We start from the raw sequence: 18,018 nt of genomic DNA, 5'->3' as shown, positions 1-18,018 counted from the left end.
TTAATCATCCTTCTACCTTTTCCCGCGAAACCTGCAGTAGCCACCACCATAAACCATAAACCATTCCTGGATGGCCAATAAATCGGCAAGCTGTAAATCTCAATAATGCGAGGCGGAGCCATTAAAAGTCAATGGAGAGCCGAGCGGAAAAAGAGCTTGTCAAAGCATCCGCATAATTCAGCCGAGACATTTCACGCCAACGCCCTCCGCGAAACCACCCACTAAAACCACCCCAAAAACCACCCACAAGGACGACCCAGCCTCAAACACCACCTCCTGAAGCCGCTGAGCCCTGGACTGAGCTCATAATTCTCGCGTTTCCTGACATCAGATTGAATTTTCGCCATGGATGCGACTTTCTGCCAAATGATAAATGCATTTTGGCGCCAAAACGATTTGTTGCGCGCACTTTTGCCGCATTGCGAATGCGACAATTTATGCGACTTTGTAATGCAATTCATAAGCTTCTCGTTACACTCTTGCATCTTGCATCCAAAAGTCACAATTTATCGTAGAGCCAAGTGGCCATTGCAATTGCCAATCCCAAACTGAAGAAGAACTCTTTTATATGTTAATCCAAATGTTATTTGCAATAAAAATCGGAATGGTCTGTTTGTCTAAGAGGTTATAGAGATTCATTTTTGCATTGATGATTTCCCGATTATAATTTCAGTAGTGATAAAATGAGCAATTCTTATAAGTTGAAGAAAATATTATTACCTGAAGAATGGTTCTTCAACTGAGTAACCACTTAAAGGATTTTTTAACAATATATTTCACACCATAACAATTTTTAGCAATTATATTTATAATTGTTTTTCTATATATTTTAAGCAAGCAATGATTTTCCAGAGACTAGTGATTTTTTTATTAGTGATCTAATGTGTTAATAATATAATATATGAATTATATGAATTCTGTTCCATTTGGTGATAAAATTTAGTTGGAATTTATTTTTTAAGAGATTTCTTTAACTTTGCGTTTTATTGTTTAATTAAAATGTGCCTAACTCAATGATAACTATAACATAGCTTTTAAAAATATATATTTGAAATAGGCACTAAGTAGAAACCAACATTAAGAGTGTTTAGCTCACAAGGCATCTTTCTGTATGACTTTATCCCTGTGTGCTGCCCATTTGCATCCTTCTTTCCATGTGGCCAGAATCCTTTCGCCGCCAGCATCCTTTGCTCCTTCCTGTGACAAGTTTAATTATTGCCATACTCCAAAACACAGGAGCACAGGCGCACTTCGGTTTTGTTTGCTCAGTCATTTAGCCAGTCGGTCGGTCGGATTGTCGTTCAACCAGTCTGTCAATGTTGACAGCATCGCGTCGCCATTGCCATCACTTCACGCCTCAATTGGCAGCCGGCGGGGCAAAAAGGGGCGGGGCATTAAAACAATTTTGTTAATTAAGTAGGAAAAATTGTTAGTTTATTTACTCGTCAACTTTGCCAGAGCCAAACATCTCACCCAACCCTCGCCCTCTCTCTTTCCCAATGGTGGGATCTTCCCGCTAAGTTTCAGAGTTTGCTCAAAAATTCTCAAGTGCACAATTAATTAGTAAAGTTAGGACAAAGGAGGGAAAGTGGGGAAAGGCTTTCAGCCTGGGCCAAAAACAAAAGCTCAGAGCAATTTTATACTCTCTTTCCTTGGAATTTATGGCCAATTTTGATTAGACTCGCTGAAAAGCATCGCAAGTTGATGCCAAGTTCTAAAACTATCTGTAAGTAGGCAGTAGCTTTTCCGATTATTTTCCAAGGAAATTGCTAGGAATTTACAAAGTGTGTGCATAGGAAAGAAATTGAAAATTGATTGGGACTTGCATAAGTAATAAGGAGGCTACAATGGAACTTTATTCTTGATTTGGTCTTTTGAAGGAGGCTTATTCGATTGTTTGCGAGAATATTAAATTGGGAGAAAATGTGAGCTCAAAGTTATTTTCTGAAATTGTGAAAAGAATTTAGATTAAAATGGAAATTTTTAATCTAGACATTTTTGGGAAAATTAAATATATTTTTGATAGGTAAACAAAAAGGTAATTTTATAGGGGCATACAAAACTCAGCAATATAATTTTAATATATTTAAATATAAAAGGAGGTGGAAAATAATAGGATTATAATATTAAATAGAGAATAGTAGAAGGAAATGTATTTTTATAATGGACCAAACAAAGCTCTTAGAGCTTTGGAAATTCAACAAACTGAATGAGCTTTATGTTAAGGCATTATTTTAACAGTTAGTGAATGTCACCACCATATACTGCTTGCTCAGTGGAGGAATATTACTGTTATTAATGTTTAAATAAAGTTAATTATTAGATTAATTAATTTAGCTTTAATTTCAGGTCCCAGATTAAAGAAGAAAATATTTTGCAGTAATATTATTTAACAACTTATACGTCTCTATGATAGGGTAAAAATAATGTATTTTATAAATCCATAATTCACTTTTATATCGTGTTGCATGTTTCCATATAACATTCTACCTTTAAAGCTATAAATAAATAAATCGAAAAATCATTATTTGAACTTGTATTTTTTAAATGTTTACAGGAAGTATCCGTTATGCTCCATAACTTGCAAATTTTACTCTGCACTCTAGCTACAAAATTGTTAAAAATATTTATTCGGTCATGCTTAATTAATTTGAAATGTGTTTAATTAGCGAAAGAAAAGGCAGCTTAAATCATTTAATTTGTAAACTGATTGATGGTTATTGCAAATGATATGGAAAACTTGTTTTTTTGCAACATTATTCATTCGGTGTGAATACTGAGGTAATTAGCCAGATGCCAATCGTAATTACAAAGCCCAATTAAAGGGCTTGATTTCGGCAGCCAAGACAATGCCTTCCAGGTGTAACAAAAACTAGTTCAGTATCACTGCAGTTTGGGAAAACCTTATGCAATTGCTTGTTGAGACATTAACAACAAAATGAAGTGAAAAACTAATTGGCTGAAACTAGCAACCATGAAAAGCCAAAGGAAAACTTAAAGAAGGGAAGTAATAGTTAACACCGTTGCCAAGAGACTCTTTTTAAATTTATTTACTTTTAACATTATAAAACAAAGTATAGCAGGCATGCTTCCCTTAATAAAATAATTCCAATAATTATGTATTATGTATTTTCCTAAGCAACAATGACAACCTTGGAAGCCACTATCTTGAACCTCTTTTTAAATAGAGCAACAACCTCTTGTTAAAGTTGTGGAAAACAATTGCGGCGACTCAGGTTTTTTGCTACTCACTGCAATGCGGTGTCGTTGTTTCGGTTTTCCTTTTCATTTGCATTCATTTTCCTTTCCACTGAATGGCTTTACTATATCAAAAAGCCATGAAAAGCGTCTTTCCTGCCTGCTACAGTTGACTTTAGCCCCGATTTGCGGTGTTGTAGGCCAACGAGCTCATTACTTTCAATCTATTAAATTAGTCGCCGACCCTACGATGTTTACTTTCGTTTGAGAAAATTGCCGCGGAAAAGTAGTTGATGTTTTCCGCAGTTGTGATCTTTTTCCTGACTTGTCGCTCTTTTTGTGGGCCTATGAACTCCCCTGGGTTCATCTGACCCTTAAATAATAAACCTAACTATTGTAACCTGGCCTTTAATTGACCCACTACATAGTGGAATTATTTATATTTAATTGGAAATGAAATGTGTGTCTTGTAATAACGTTTAACTTTCATAAGATCAATGCCACAACTTTTAACCAAATAATCGATACTTTTCACAATTTATTTCTCTGCTTTTATTGGGTGGAGCTTTTTAATTATTTTTATTTTTTATTGCCGTAGATGATGTTGCAGCCTGCAGGTGTCCTCATGTGGCAATCAATAGTTGTTTACAACTATATAGGCAATTGTGAAATTCCAATTAAAGAAACAAAACTGCAGAACACCTAAAACAAAATTTAAATATAGTTAAAGAAAATGTGAAAAGTTTATTAAATAAAATTAAAATCATCTATTTATAACCTCCTAATTTTATACCCTTCCAGGGTATTATAATTTCAGTCTGAAGCTCCCGAAGCAGTGAAGCAGTCATTTTCAACCCGATAAACTATATATATTCTTAATCAGCATAAACAGACGAATCTGTTTAGGCTTGTAGGAAAGGAAAATATTTTTTTTTTCAATTTTTTCAAAATTTTATAATTATTAAAATGGTCAAAAATTGATCAAAATTGAGTATGCAGATTTATTAACCTAATAAAAACTAACATGTGAAAGCTTTTCAATTTTAAATAAATACATTTTTGGCTTAGTTATGATGATTGAAAAGGGTAATTTTCTTTAAAAACAAAAATCATATAAAAATATTGAATTTAAATTGCTATAATGGACATTTTTAATGTTTTCTTGATGAAGTAATTATTTCCCACCCTATAAACCATATATATTCTTGATCAGAATAAAAAGCAGAATCATTTTAGCTGTGTTTAGAAAAAAAAATTTTTTTTTAATTTTTCCACAGTTTTTTGAAGGGGTTACATTGTTAAAATTGTTTAAAATGTATACAAAATTGATTTTTTTAAAATATCAATTTGAGTATGCAGATTTATTAACCTATTAAAAACTAGCACAGAACTGCTTTTCGTATCAAAAATAATTAATTTTTGGTTCAGTTATGAGTTTCTTAATAAAATTGCCATATAAAAATGTTAAATATTTTATGCTTATTTATAAACAATTTAGGATTCGATGGGTATATAAACTTTGGTTTACCAAAGTAGTTTTCTTTCTTGTTATATTGTTATATTTTTGCTATTATTATTATTATTTCTATTTTTCCAGTGTACTCGATCATATGGAAATCGGGGCTTCGGCTACACGCAATTTCTGTGGACATAAAACCGAAAAAAAAAGATGAAAACAAGTGACTATCTGCCTCGCCACAAAGCAATGTCACCCAATCCACGGCGATGGCGCCGGGTCGTTCGTGTCAATTTTCGGATATTTTCCATTCGTTTTCCATTTTCTTAGGCGGATGCAGCTTTTTGTAAAAGCTCTTTGCTGTCGGTGCGCCCCATAGTTTTATAGTTTTGGCACAAAACGATGCGAGTGTGGCGTTCAATTAGACTTACGCCTTCCATTTAACCCCATGTGGGGTTCGCAGCTCCGTGTTACGAATTTAAATGTGAACTTTATATGGCCAAAATGCTGCCCGGCCTTATCGGACTCTCACTGCTGACCCTACTTTCCCTGAATTCGCTCACGGACGCGTGTAAGTGGCAAAGATCGCGCCGGTGATAAGGAGTAGTGTATGTGATTTGGCTTCCACAATTTTATTTTGTTATAGCAAAAAACCACAGAGAGGCCTTGCAGTTCTTTTTGCGCAACGGAAATTTCGACCTGAATCCCCTCAACTGTCACATACTGTTGAGGGAAACGTGTCCCAAGAGATATATAGGATTTCAGCTATTTACAAGGTAAGTAGGAAAGCGAAAAGTGTGAAGAAATGTATCATAAAAGGTGATGTGATCTATGTTTAAATTGAAGAAAATAAATTAAGATCAGTGAAGTTATATTTAAATAAAAATAAATCTTAATAAAAAGAAAGGAAAATAAACTGAGAGACTGACGAAATTCCTTTTAAATAAATATGCAATTTAACAAGAATAAAAGTTGATTCAATAATTTATTATTACAGAGACAATTTTAGCTTATCTATAAGTACAACCTTCCTTTGTTCTTCACATTGTCAAACAATATCTGACGTAAACAATGATCATATCAACTTTTTATTTATTATACCTAAATATTAAATATTAACTGAGAGGTTGTATCATAAAATAAATTAAGGTTTTTGTGTCCTAATTCTTCCTTCCTAACTTCTATAAATCCTTATAGCTTAAGTTTAAATAAAACTACTTCACAACGTAACAGCTTTAACGTATTAAGCACATCAATTAAATGTAATTTTTCCAACAACTTCAAAGTTTATATCAACTATCAATGATGTAAAATGGAAATGAGTTAATATTTATGTTAAGACTCGCCTTTATTTTTTCCAATTTACAATATAATAAGTATTTATATGGCTAAATGCCTGTATTTTTCGTGCATTCCAATGAAATACTGAATGCATTTCTTAATAGCGCTTATATATATATTAATTTTTTTTAATATATGGGCAATTGCTCCACGCAAGCCTAGAAACACAATCCGATCTTTCACTTTTCTGCGCCCCAGATTGGGCTGATAAATCGTTTTAAAGTCATGCCAACTTCTTTTAGGCCTTTCCATTTCCAACTTGCCTTGAACCCCTCCCTAACGAGGTTATTGCGAAAGCAATTGGGCTTAAGTCAGTTACCAAAGAGAGAAAAATGGTTCAGCAAAAACAAAAGACTTAGGAAACGAACTTGCCGATTGTCGTCAGAGAAAAATTATAAGAATTTGCATTCCTATATAGCAAAAATGTTATGTAAATAACAAAAGCAGACACCATGAAGAAGCCAATGGCATTGAAATGAAAAAAAAAAACCAAACTCCCAACTCTCTGGAAAACTCATAATCAAAATCAGTGCAGCGTTGCGTGTGCCATGAGTTTTCATTTCACAGACGTCGCCTGCGAGGCAGACACAAAAACCGCCACAATGGCTGTTACAGAGCAACTCTATACTTATATATTATTTATTAGCCAAAGCTAATGATCGTTATAGAGTCGAACCGAAGCAAAGTCAAGGCAACAAGGCAACGGAGCTGGGACTGAACGCAATTCTATAGCCAGTTTTTTTGCAGTTGCTGCTGCTTGAGTTGCTAATATTGTTGCTGCTGCTGCTGTTGCTGCTGTTGCTGCTGTTGCTGCTGTTGCTGCTGCTGCTGCTGCTATTTTAGTTGCAATTTCTGCTGCTGCTGCTGCATTTTCTTTTGGTTGCGCATTTCACGCTTTTACAGCACATTTACAACGCGAAGCGCGAGTGTGCCAGACGTTGGTCTCCGCGTACCAAAAAAAAAAATTAAAATTGCTAATTTCAATGCAAAGGATTACGATGAAAGCGTTTAACAAAAACCAATGGATATCAATTAAGAAACATGTGAAGTCAGTGCCAGTTGTCAACTTAAACGCGACGACAAGTGGAGTGGAATCTGGTTTAAGAAACCAAAGAAATGTGAAAGGCAAATGAAAAACGAGAGCAGGAAGCCCGCGAGTCCTGGAAAAACTTAATAATTCAACGAATTGCGATTTCGCAACAATATAATTCGATTGGTGATCCGTAACAATTACTAATATTTTATTAAAGGAAATTCCAAAATGTGGAAATATATATAATAAAATCCCCATTTAATATATGAAAATCAATAATATGCGGCAACTAACTGAATATAAAGTAGTGTTGAAACAAACAAATAAATAAAACTAAAACAAGTTATAAAATGTATAAAAAGAAACGTGTCTAAATAAATAAAAGGAGATTATTTCATTTAGGCTTCCATCTAAAATTTAAACAAATTATATTAAAATATTTTAAAATAATCACAAACAAAAAATGAAATATCTTGTCGTGCTTTGCATATTCACAATATTCGCCAAAGGTACAAGAAAGCAGTGATTCAACACAAGAAAGAAATAAGAAGTCCTTGTTTCCTAATAAATATGGTGAAATTTTCATAGTTTCTGGTATTTCTTAAATTTACATAGACACGGTTAAAACCCATTCCACCTAAAAAATATGTTGTAAATTGTTTACAAAGGATGTTTAAAATTCGTATATACTATAACTAAACACGCCTAATTTTACCATGTTTTATTGGAATAAAGGAATAAATAAATAAACTAACTTCGGAAAGCCTAATTTTTATAACCTTGCAGTTTGAAATATAATTATACGATCAAATAGATAATCGACCATAACCAAGCTTAAAATATTTGCATTCTTTAAAAAGATGTTTAACGATATATTTGTATTAAAGTTTTTTATTAGAGATTTATAGGGCCGGAAATGACTCCTTCACTTAGTTTTTGGCTTCTGACTAAAATTATAATACCATTATTTGAGTCGATATTTATAGATGTTTTTATATGACAATTTCTTTGGAAAATAAAAATTTAAAAAGTTCATATCTCCACCGAAATAGCATTAGTTTTAATTCGAAAAGCTGCCCTATGTTACTTTTTGTTAGGTTAACAAATCTGCATACTCAATTAAAAAGTTAAAAAAATCAATATTTGTATCAATTTTTTATAAAGTTTTCAAAATTTTGAAAAAAAAAATAAATTTTACCCACACATAGCTAGATCGATTCGGATTTTAATGCTGATCAAGAATATATATAGTTTGTAGGGTCGGAAATTACTTCTTCGCTGAGTTTTAAGCTTCTGACTAAAATTAAAATACCCTGCAAGGGTATAAAATTACATAACAAAGGCTACAAGTATTAAGCCATAAAAAACAATACAATTTTAGATGCACAAACCCTGCTGCTAAACCAAAGGGATTGGAAAAATCTGCTCAACAGTGGAGCCCTGGACTTGAATGTCATGCGTTGTTTTTTACGCGACAAGAACTTTTGTCCCAGTCCCCATATCGATCACAGACTGTACACGCCGTAAGTTTGCCGAGAAAAAAGGCTCTTATTAATATTAAATAATTTTTAAACTTTATGCAAATATGTAAAAAGTATCATTAAATGGAGGCAATCAACTTTCTCTGAACGCTTTTGACACTTTCTTATAAACAAGGATAATTTATTACATTTCAAAAGCGATTATTAAAAATTCTTTATGGTTGCCTGCTCCGTGAAGAGAGTTTCCAAATCCCTGGCGATGAAAGTTCCTCCTCAGGTGTTAGGCAACTGGAACTGCTTACTCGGTTAGTGTGTCAACTGCCGGTGTATACTTTGTGCAACCAAAAGGATATATGCCGAAAAATAAGAGTGCATTTAATAGGCGGGCGGGCAACTTGTTTCGCAAAAACCGGCCACTGACCCACTAAGGTGCCAAGATGATGCGCCGAGAAAAGCAGACCGCCTCGGAGGAGAAGCCACATTGACCGCTAAACGTGGTTTAACGATGACATCAATTGGTTATTGCCAATTGGCAAATAAAAACTCTTAACAAATGTCGCCTGGAACAGGTAACCCGACTTGTCTGGGCAAGATCTTCCACCTCCGAGGATGAGCCAACTTTTGCAGCTGGTATTGACCATTTTTGGACTGTAGTCGAGCCATTGTTACGGTTACATGGAGTGTTTAAGATAATTACATGATGTTTGTTAACAGATTGATGGTTGTATAACAGCGGAAAATTACCGGATTGACACCTTCGTTCTGGGAAGAGGCTGATCGGGCTTTCTTTTGCAATTATTTAATGTCATTAAGTAGTACGGGGAAAGCAATTTTAACAAGTAGTATAAATTGTAATTTAATGAAATAATGATGAGGATTTTCTAAGAGGATTCTTCCAAGTTAATTATCTCTTTTTCATGGCAACTCCTTATCATATTTCTTGTTAAGCTAGGTGTATGTAGAAACTCATATATTGGACACCACAGCGAATTTCCCAATATGAAAGCCATCAGATACTGTTCTTTCTTTGGATTATTTGACGCACGAGAGGTTTCTCCGGTTTTATAGCCACTGGGAATGCCGGTTGTGCCATTTTAGCAGCAACAATAAAGTATCTGCTAAGAAATCAACATGAAACTAATTTTAAAGAAGATTAATTAAATTTATAATTCAGAAGACTTTTGTCTAGACTTTTTTTGCTTGTAACTTTTATCAGTTATATTTATAGATACCTTATCTTCCTTATAGCAATGGACCACGTCGAGGGATTGCTTTAAATGTAAAAAATCCATTAACTCTCTATCAGGGTGGTTTCAGCAAGCAGCGAGAAACAGTCTTTATTATCCATGGTTTCAATGGAACATCCATTGATATTCATCTGCAGTTCCTCAGGGACGGTAAGTTGGAAATTAACTTAAAGTTTATACAATAGTGTTACCCTTCTTCAGCCTACTTATCGCGTGACTTCAATGTTATCACCGTGGACTGGCGACCATTGAGTCGATATCCCTGCTACCTGCACTCGCTTATCAATACCCGGTTGACGGCCCAGTGTACTGCCCAGATCTATGCCTTCCTCACGCACTACGGCGCTGTGAGGGAACGGATCACCTGCGTGGGTCACTCACTGGGCGCCCACATCTGTGGGATGATCAGTAATCATCTGACGAAGAAACAATATCGCATTATTGGCCTTGATCCGGCAAGGCCGCTCATTGAGCGCAAGAAGAGCAATACATTCCGGTTATCGCATGATGATGCCAACGTCATCCAGGTGATCCACACCAATGCCGGGTATCTGGGCCAGGAGGACAACACTGGACACCTCAACTACTGCGTCAATGGGGGACGCGTGCAGCCATTCTGCCAGGGAAATACCATTAGTAAGATCTCAATGAATATATGTATAAGAAAACTAATTAGAAAACTAATTTCGATTGCAGGAAGATATCGATGCTCTCACTTTCTGAGTATCTGCTATTTGGCCACGGCCACCTTCAAGCACAAAAAATTCATGGGGGTTCCGTGCCCCAATGGCTGCGTAAATCTTACCGGACCGAAGCGTCTGCCTGTCAGTGGGAAGATCAATCCCTTCGAGTTTGCCTCTCTGCTGAGGGAGTACCACATAGGCAATGATGCCCCCGATGAGTGAGTCTCTAATATAAGAAAAAATAACATATGTAAATTATTTTTAATCAATTCACTTTCAGTGCCCGTGGCTGCATTTGCATCGATGTGCCGTATGCCAAACACTGTCCCTTTGTCAACGCCTAGGAGCCGGGTCTCGATGGGTCGTAATTGTATCATAATAAAAGCAAGAACTAAATACTACTTTAAAATATCTTGAGTATCTACAATGTCATGGTAACCGAAGGGCACACAGTCCTCTTGGGAAGTTCCATTATTTGGTTCCCTAGGCACCCAGTACAGGTAGGTAGTATCACCGCTCTTGGAAAACCGGAAATTGCGTCGATTTCCGTAGAAGTTGATACCAATCTAAAGGGAAAAGCGCCAACTACCAGCGAACGTTAGCCCCAAGCTCTTAAGGTATTCTGTCTTGATCTATTCTACTCATTGTCGAAAATCGCAAAATATCCTCCAAGCTTTCGACAGCACGATCTGCCACGTACCAGTTTTCCCAAAATAATATAATTTTTAGAATAAAAAATAAATAAAATAAATAAAAAAATGTCCAACATTTTTGTTTGTCCTGCGTTAGCTAGATCGATTCAGCTGTTGATGCTAATCAAGAATATATATGATTTAAAAGGTCGAAAATGTCTCCTTCACAGTTTTACAAGCTTTCTACTGAAACTATGATACTATTCATTGAGTCGATATTTATCTATATTTTATATGACAATTTTGTCCATAAATCCAATTTTAAAAATCTCATAACTTAGCCAAAAAAGCACTAATTTTAATTCTGAAAGCTGTCCTATGCTGGTTTTTATTAGAATATTTAATCTGCATACTCAATTTTAATTTAAAAGAAATATAAAATTTTGTCAAATTTTGGCAATTGTGATAATGTAAATTTTTTAGGAAAAAAATTGGAAAAAAAAATTAGAATATTTTTTTTTTAACCAGACATGTCTAGATCGACTCGGCTGTTCATTCTGATCAAGAATATATATGATTTATAGGATCGGAAATGCCTCCTTCACTTAGTTTTAAGCTTCTGACTGAAACTATAATGTAATTTCTTTAGTCGATATTTATCTATATTTTATATGACAATTTTGTCCATATATCAAATTTTAAAAATCTCATAACTTACCCAAAAAAGCACTAATTTTAATTCTGAAAGCTGTCCTATGCTGGTTTTTATTAGAATATTAAATCTGCATACTTAATTTTAATTTAAACGAAATATAAAATTTTGTAAAATTTTGGCAATTGTGATAATGTAAATTTTTTTTTTTTTTTAAATTGGAAAAAAAAATCAAAATTTTTTTGTATCCAGACATGGCTAGACTGACTCGGCTGTTCATCCTGATCAAGAATATATATGATTTATAGGGTCGGAAATGACTCCTTCACTTAGTTTTAAGCTTCTGACTGAAACTATAATATAATTTCTTTAGTCGATATTTATCTATATTTTATATGACAATTTTGTCTATAAATCAAATTTTAAAAATCTCATAACTTAGAAAAAAAGGTCCTAATTTTAAATCTGAAAGCTGTTCTATGCTGGTTTTTATTAGAATATCAAATCTGCATACCCAATTTTTATTTAAAAGAAATCTAAAATTTTGTCAAATTTTGGCAGTGACAATGTAAATTTTTTGAGAGAAAAAAAATGAAAAAAAAAATTGAATATTTTTTTGAACCAGACACGGCTAGATCGACTCGTCTGTTTATGCTGAACAAGAATATATATGATTTATAGGGTCGGAAATGACTCCTTCACTTAGTTTTAAGCTTCCGACTGAAACTATACCATTTTTAAGTCGATATTTATCTATATTTTATATGACAATTTTGTCTATAAATCAAATGTTAAAAATCTCATAACTTAGCCAAAAAGGCCCTAATTTTAAATCTGAAAGCTGTTCTATGCTGGTTTTTATTAGAATATCAAATCTGCATACTCAATTTTAATTTAAAAGAAATATAAAATGTTGTCAAATTTTGGCAATTGTGATAATGTAAATTTTTTTGGAAAAAAATGGGAAAAAAAATTCGAATTTTTTTTTTTATACAGACATGTCTAGATTAACTCGGCTGTTTATCCTGATCAAGAATATATATGATTTATAGGGTCGGAAATGACTCCTTCACTTAGTTTTAAGCTTCCGACTGAAACTATACCATTTTTAAGTCGATATTTATCTATATTTTATATGACAATTTTGTCTATAAATCAAATGTTAAAAATCTCATAACTTAGCCAAAAAGGCCCTAATTTTAAATCTGAAAGCTGTTCTATGCTGGTTTTTATTAGAATATCAAATCTGCATACCCAATTTTTATTAAAAAGAAATCTAAAATTTTATCAAATTTTGGCAATTGTGATAATGTAAATTTTTTGGGAAAAAAATATCGAATTTTTTTTTTTATCCAGACATGGCTCGACTGACTCGGCTGTTCATCCTGATCAAGAATATGTATGATTTATAGAATCGGAAATGACTCCTTCACATTTTTACAAGCTTCTAATCTAGGATCGTGATTAAAATAAATATCTGGTGTTGTGTATGTTTGTTACCCGTTTTCGAATTTATTGAAGGGTATGATTAGGGTAAGAACAACTAAAATAATTAACATTCTTTTATTCGGGTGAATTATTTATTGGCTGCAATACTAATTTAGTATTTAAAAATAATTATTTATATATTTTATTTCTATGAACAAAGAACCTAAGATTACTCTTAAAAGCATCATTATCTGATGGCTATTACCATTCATAGTTTTGTTATTGTGCTGGAAAACAATTTACATTTTCAATGTTTTTCATGTACAAAAACTCTATTTTTAAAAACTTGAATCCACATTTTTCCAGCTAGACTTCTTTTACTGCGGCTTCTTGGCCAGTACTTGGACCCTTTCCAGAAGCTGCGCTCGCTTTTTGCCGCCCTGGGCCAAAATCTTTTGCAGCAACTTGAGCTCCTTGGGGCTACTGCTGCCGGCCTCCTCCTCCAATTGCGTCACATAGCTGACCAGTTGCTTCTCAAACTCCTTTGCAGACGCATTATTATCCTTGAAGGCGGTTTCGAGTCGTCGGAACTGTTCGGCGAGTAGGTTGAGGATTTGTACCCGTCGGAAGCTGCGTGTCTTCTTTACGTTCAAATGGGAGGCCAGAAGAGCGGCCAGGGGAGCTACTCCCCGCCAGTTGTCGGCCTGGAAGAGAGCCTCGAAGCTGACTAGGGAGAGGGTAGTTCGCCGGTTGGCAACCCACAGATCCAAGAGTTTAACCAGCAGAGGCCACACAACACTTTCCTTGGGATTGTCGGCGCCGGACGCCTGGACCACCAGGTAGGCGAAGCATTTATTCCTCCACACGGTGACCTCGCCCTTGGCCTTGCGAGTGGGCTGCTGCTTGCCGGATGCCTCTTGCTTCTCTTCGTCGGGCTGTTCCTCCTCGCCTATGGCCAGCAGCTGTTCAATGTCCTCCAAAATGGGAGTCTTATCCTGGTTGGGTTCGAAGGCAATGTTCTTGGTTAGCAGCTTCTTAAGCAACTTTGTGCTGGCTTCGCGCAGCGACTGCAGTTTGGTATCGGCGCAAGAGTGGCGGTACACCTGGAAGACGCAGATCAGCGCGTCCAAGATAACAGCTTGCGTTGGCTTCTCGTTGGCATAGAGCTCCACGAGGTCTAAAGCACGAATGCGGAAGTGCAGTAGGCTGGTGCTATCGATGCGTTCTGATTTCGTAGGCAATTGCTTGGCCTGCAGCTTGGCCGACTTTGGTCGGCGCAATTGGAAGGCATTCTCCAAGGCTGCGTTAATGCGCTGGCCCTTTTCCTCGCTGACATCGTTCCAATCGACGCTGCTGGCGTCATCCTCATCGGCCTCGCCATTGTCGATCAGAGCTAGGCGAACACGTTCACGGATTTGGTCCAAACGGGACTCCTCATCATCATCATCATCCTCATCTTCATCCTCGTCTTCTTCCTCATCCTCCTCGTCTGATTCATCGCTGGAGTCAGCTTCTGCCTCCTGTTCCTCCTCCATTTCCTCATCGCTGTCCTCTTCGGCTTCGTCCTTCTTGCTCAGCGGATTCATGTTCATGTTGAGCACTTGCAAAATTTGCTCTAGATTACCGTGCTCCAAGTGGGGAATCAACGGAATGGCCACGAGATTGACCAACTCCCGCCAGTAGTGACCTGTTTGGAGCAATAACTGCAGCAGCACGTCTGTCAACACATCCTGCCATTGGAGTTCATCACCATCTTGAGTCTTCTTCTTCTTGTTGCTCTTCTCCAGGGCATTCTTCCGGCAGATGATCAGATCCTCCACTACGGATACCGGCAGCGGACTCTTTGTGCACAACGCCAGTGATACGAACAAGATCAGAGCCTCAAATGTTTGACCTACAATGTCTGTCTCCTCGGCGGGCTTTGCTAGTAGTTTCTCCACCTGCTTCCAAGCCTTTTGCAGCGCCTCTTCTCGTGGTGAACGCAATTTGTTCTCGGTTTCCGGCTTGGTCAATTGCTTGTTGAGAAAGCCCAAATGCTTTTGCAGCAGCTGGCACAGCGCTGTTAGGCTGGAGCATTTGTGCAGCAGGGAACCCATGAAGATCTCCTCACAGCGAGCGGAGCACTGCCGACTGAAGGAGCTGGCCTGGCTGGGCAGACAGGGTTCGTGGCTAGCATCCAAATGGAACAGCCCGGCGAGCATTAGGTGACGCAACTGCTTCTGCCGCCATTTCGTCTCCTGGTCCAGTTTTGTGTGATGCAGAATGAAGTGCATCTGGTTAAGGCAGTGCTCACGGCTCACCCTGTCCTCATCCTCCAGAGTGCCCAACAGATTGCTGTAATGATCGTAGAGCTTCTGCAGACCCTCGGCATCCAATTGATTAATTAACTGCTGAGTGAAGCGTGGCATACTGATAAGAGAGTCAAACTGCAGCCTCTGTTCCAGAAACTTGAGGAGCAGCAGCAGCTTGATGTCTCCATTCTGCAGCTGCTTTTCGTAGCTGATAATCAGGGATCCCTCGAACTTAAAGCAAATCTCACGCAGTTCCTTTTGTGATGGCTTCCGGGCCTCGCTTCTGTCCGCCTTCACGGACGAGAGTTCCTGCAGCAGGAATTTTAGGCAGGTGGGGGTAAATAGATCCAATATTGGCTGTTCGTCCTTGTCCTTATAGCTGAGAAGTATGTTGGCCAGTACTTGAAGGACACATGCCTTAGCTGCATTCAGCTTCAGCGGCTGTTTGGAGTCAGCAAACTGTTGCCACGCGGAGAGCATCTCCTTGCCGCCGGCTGCCAGAAATTTTGCCAATCTTGCATAGACACCATCATTGTGGATTGTCGAGCCCGCGAGATAAAGCTCAAAGAGCTGTCCAAACTGTGGTTTCTTGGGCCACAGACTGGCCAGCAGTTCGTCGCGTCCCAAAATCGAGGGATAGGTTAAATGCACGGTCAACAGAAGGTCACATGTGTTTAATTTGAGGCCGCTGCTCAGAGGCTTGTCCAGTTGCGGCTTCAAGAGCGGCCACACGTACTCCTCAAAGGTGTCAACGGGCAACTAAGGAAATTAGCAGATTAATAAATTTTATGAGGCAGGCAAAGATTATGGTACCCACTTTCTTAAAGGACTCAACCAGAATGTCAACGCACATGGAGACCAAATACTCGCGGCCTTTGAGATGAGCCGCCAGGATTTGGTAGACCGCTGTCACCAGCTTAGGCGAAGACTCGGCAAACTGCGGCGTCTGCAGGATACACACGGCAGTAACCAACTGACCCACAGCGGCTAGAGAGTCCTCCTTGCCCTTTTGCTGGCTTCCAACGGCGAGATCCCTCTTCAGAATATTGAGCACCTCCATTGCATCAAGGCCCGGCACGGCGCTAAGGATGCAAAGGATGTAGCTGGAAGCTAAGGCTACTGCCTCCAGATCATCGGCTCCCGTGGAACGGATCAAGCGCTTCAAAACATAACAACAGGTGGCCGTGCGCTGTGAAAAACAGAAAATTAGCCATAGTCAAATCTATGTAACTATATAGGTACTTGTTGATCATTGGTGTCATCCCGGAGCAGAACCACCAACGAATTTATCGTTTTTTGGGAGAGGGTGCTGTTTTGAAGCCGCTTGAACACTGGAAACACCGCTTTGTTAATATCGGACAACTTGAGGCCATTGTTTGGCGTGTTGTTCTCTTTCTCCACCTCGGGCTCCTCCGTCTTCTTCTTCTTCTGTTCCTTGGACAACTTGGCTATCTTTGCCGGGTGCTCAGCTTCGCCTCCATCGTCTTCGGACTTGACTGTTTTTGGTCTTTTCCGCTCCGCCTTGTCCTTTGTCTTGCCCGCCACACCATTGGTTAGGTTTTTAGCCGCCTTGATCTTCATAGTTTAGTGGCAAATTGAACTTAATTAAAATAATTCTGGAGCTCGGAATCTGCTCTCCCGTTCGAAGAATGGAGCACGTTTTCCGCAGGCAGCGTGTTTTCAAAACACATTAGCGATGGCACACGGTGCTAGTGGTGGGCGATATCTATTGAATGGTGACCAGTTGAACACGATAATTAAATTAATTAAATTTGATTTCTAAGTTTATTCAAAATTGTATGCTGTTTTTGTAGTTCAACCCTAAATAAATAAAATGTCATATTATTAATTACCAAGATCTACAATTAAGATATTATTTTAAATAATTTTAAATTCAATGTGCAGATAAATGCGTCATTAAAACAAACACTAAAAAGAGATTAAAATTTATTTAATTTATTTTTGTCATCTTTAAACGAATTAATTTTCAACAAATTATTAAATAAAAATATAGAATATATCGAAATGAAATATGCGATGTCTTTAAAATATCCTATAGAATGGTATAGAACATAAGCCAGCAATTGCCAAAATCAATATATTTCCAATAAAATTTAAATATATAAAGCAGATTTACTAACATAAAAAAAAGCTAACACTGAACTAAACCTTTTTTTAAATTAAGTTTTTTCTAAACTTAGATTTGCAGAAAAAATTATTTATAAAAGAAACAATAAGTGCCAAGTACAGCATAAACAAGCCAATGTTAACCAAAATATTTACATTTATTTCGATTCAAAAATATTATCAAAATTTCTTAATATAAAATATTCACATAATATTTAATTAAAGTTTACACATTTTAAAAAATGAATTTCCCAATTTTTCGGGATAAAACATTAATGGTGTCGGTGTTTACAAAAACTAGTTTTTTTATAATTAAATTTTATTTTTTATATTAATAGAAAACTTTAACTTTTTTTAAGTGCATAAAATCGATGTTACCGTCGGTAGTAATTACGGATGGTATTTTTTGGACCACTGAAAACGGTCACACTACTTTTCTCATCTGCAAA

General features: G+C 36.8%; 2 protein-coding genes across 3 annotated transcripts; one reads left to right on the top strand and one right to left on the bottom strand.

Annotated features, from left to right (window-relative positions):
* The first annotated feature begins 4,795 nt into the window (after window positions 1-4,795).
* LOC110183474 (lipase member H-A) lies at window positions 4,796-10,830 on the top strand. 2 transcript variants are annotated; one of them, XM_020951752.2, is made up of 6 exons: window positions 4,796-5,225; window positions 5,301-5,430; window positions 9,758-9,906; window positions 9,958-10,392; window positions 10,453-10,657; window positions 10,720-10,830. In XM_020951752.2, the coding sequence occupies exons 1-6, from the start codon at window positions 5,150-5,152 to the stop codon at window positions 10,781-10,783; spliced, it is 1,059 nt and encodes a 352-aa protein (XP_020807411.1). In that variant the 5' UTR covers window positions 4,796-5,149; the 3' UTR covers window positions 10,784-10,830. The 2 variants fall into 2 exon arrangements, with proteins under 2 accessions (XP_020807411.1, XP_020807413.1); XM_020951754.2 differs by lacking the exons at window positions 4,796-5,225; window positions 5,301-5,430 and adding exons at window positions 6,900-7,537; window positions 8,410-8,551.
* A 2,454-nt stretch (window positions 10,831-13,284) lies between these two features.
* On the bottom strand, window positions 13,285-17,162 carry Mybbp1A (MYB binding protein 1a). The gene is made up of 3 exons (XM_020951678.2): window positions 16,685-17,162; window positions 16,260-16,631; window positions 13,285-16,201 (listed from the first exon to the last, which is right to left on the bottom strand). The coding sequence occupies exons 1-3, from the start codon at window positions 17,021-17,023 to the stop codon at window positions 13,529-13,531; spliced, it is 3,384 nt and encodes a 1,127-aa protein (XP_020807337.2). The 5' UTR covers window positions 17,024-17,162; the 3' UTR covers window positions 13,285-13,528.
* Window positions 17,163-18,018: the final 856 nt, after the last annotated feature.

This window comes from Drosophila serrata, unplaced genomic scaffold, assembly GCF_035046125.1.
Source record: "Drosophila serrata isolate PLE 108 unplaced genomic scaffold, ASM3504612v1 contig_240, whole genome shotgun sequence".
Taxonomy (NCBI): domain Eukaryota; kingdom Metazoa; phylum Arthropoda; class Insecta; order Diptera; family Drosophilidae; genus Drosophila; species Drosophila serrata.
This window is presented reverse-complemented; position numbering and strand designations above follow the sequence as displayed.

Coding starts and splice junctions, on each gene's coding strand:
- Mybbp1A (XM_020951678.2), bottom strand. CDS start 17,023: ATGAAGATCAAGGCGGCTAAAAACCTAACCAATGGTGTGGCGGGCAAG. Junction 16,632..16,684: donor ATGACACCAATGATCAACAA/GTACCTATATAG, acceptor TGTTTTTCACAG/CGCACGGCCACCTGTTGTTA. Junction 16,202..16,259: donor TGGTTGAGTCCTTTAAGAAA/GTGGGTACCATA, acceptor TAATTTCCTTAG/TTGCCCGTTGACACCTTTGA.
- LOC110183474 (XM_020951752.2), top strand. CDS start 5,150: ATGGCCAAAATGCTGCCCGGCCTTATCGGACTCTCACTGCTGACCCTA. Junction 5,431..9,757: donor GGATTTCAGCTATTTACAAG/GTAAGTAGGAAA, acceptor TCTTCCTTATAG/CAATGGACCACGTCGAGGGA. Junction 10,658..10,719: donor GGCAATGATGCCCCCGATGA/GTGAGTCTCTAA, acceptor ATTCACTTTCAG/TGCCCGTGGCTGCATTTGCA.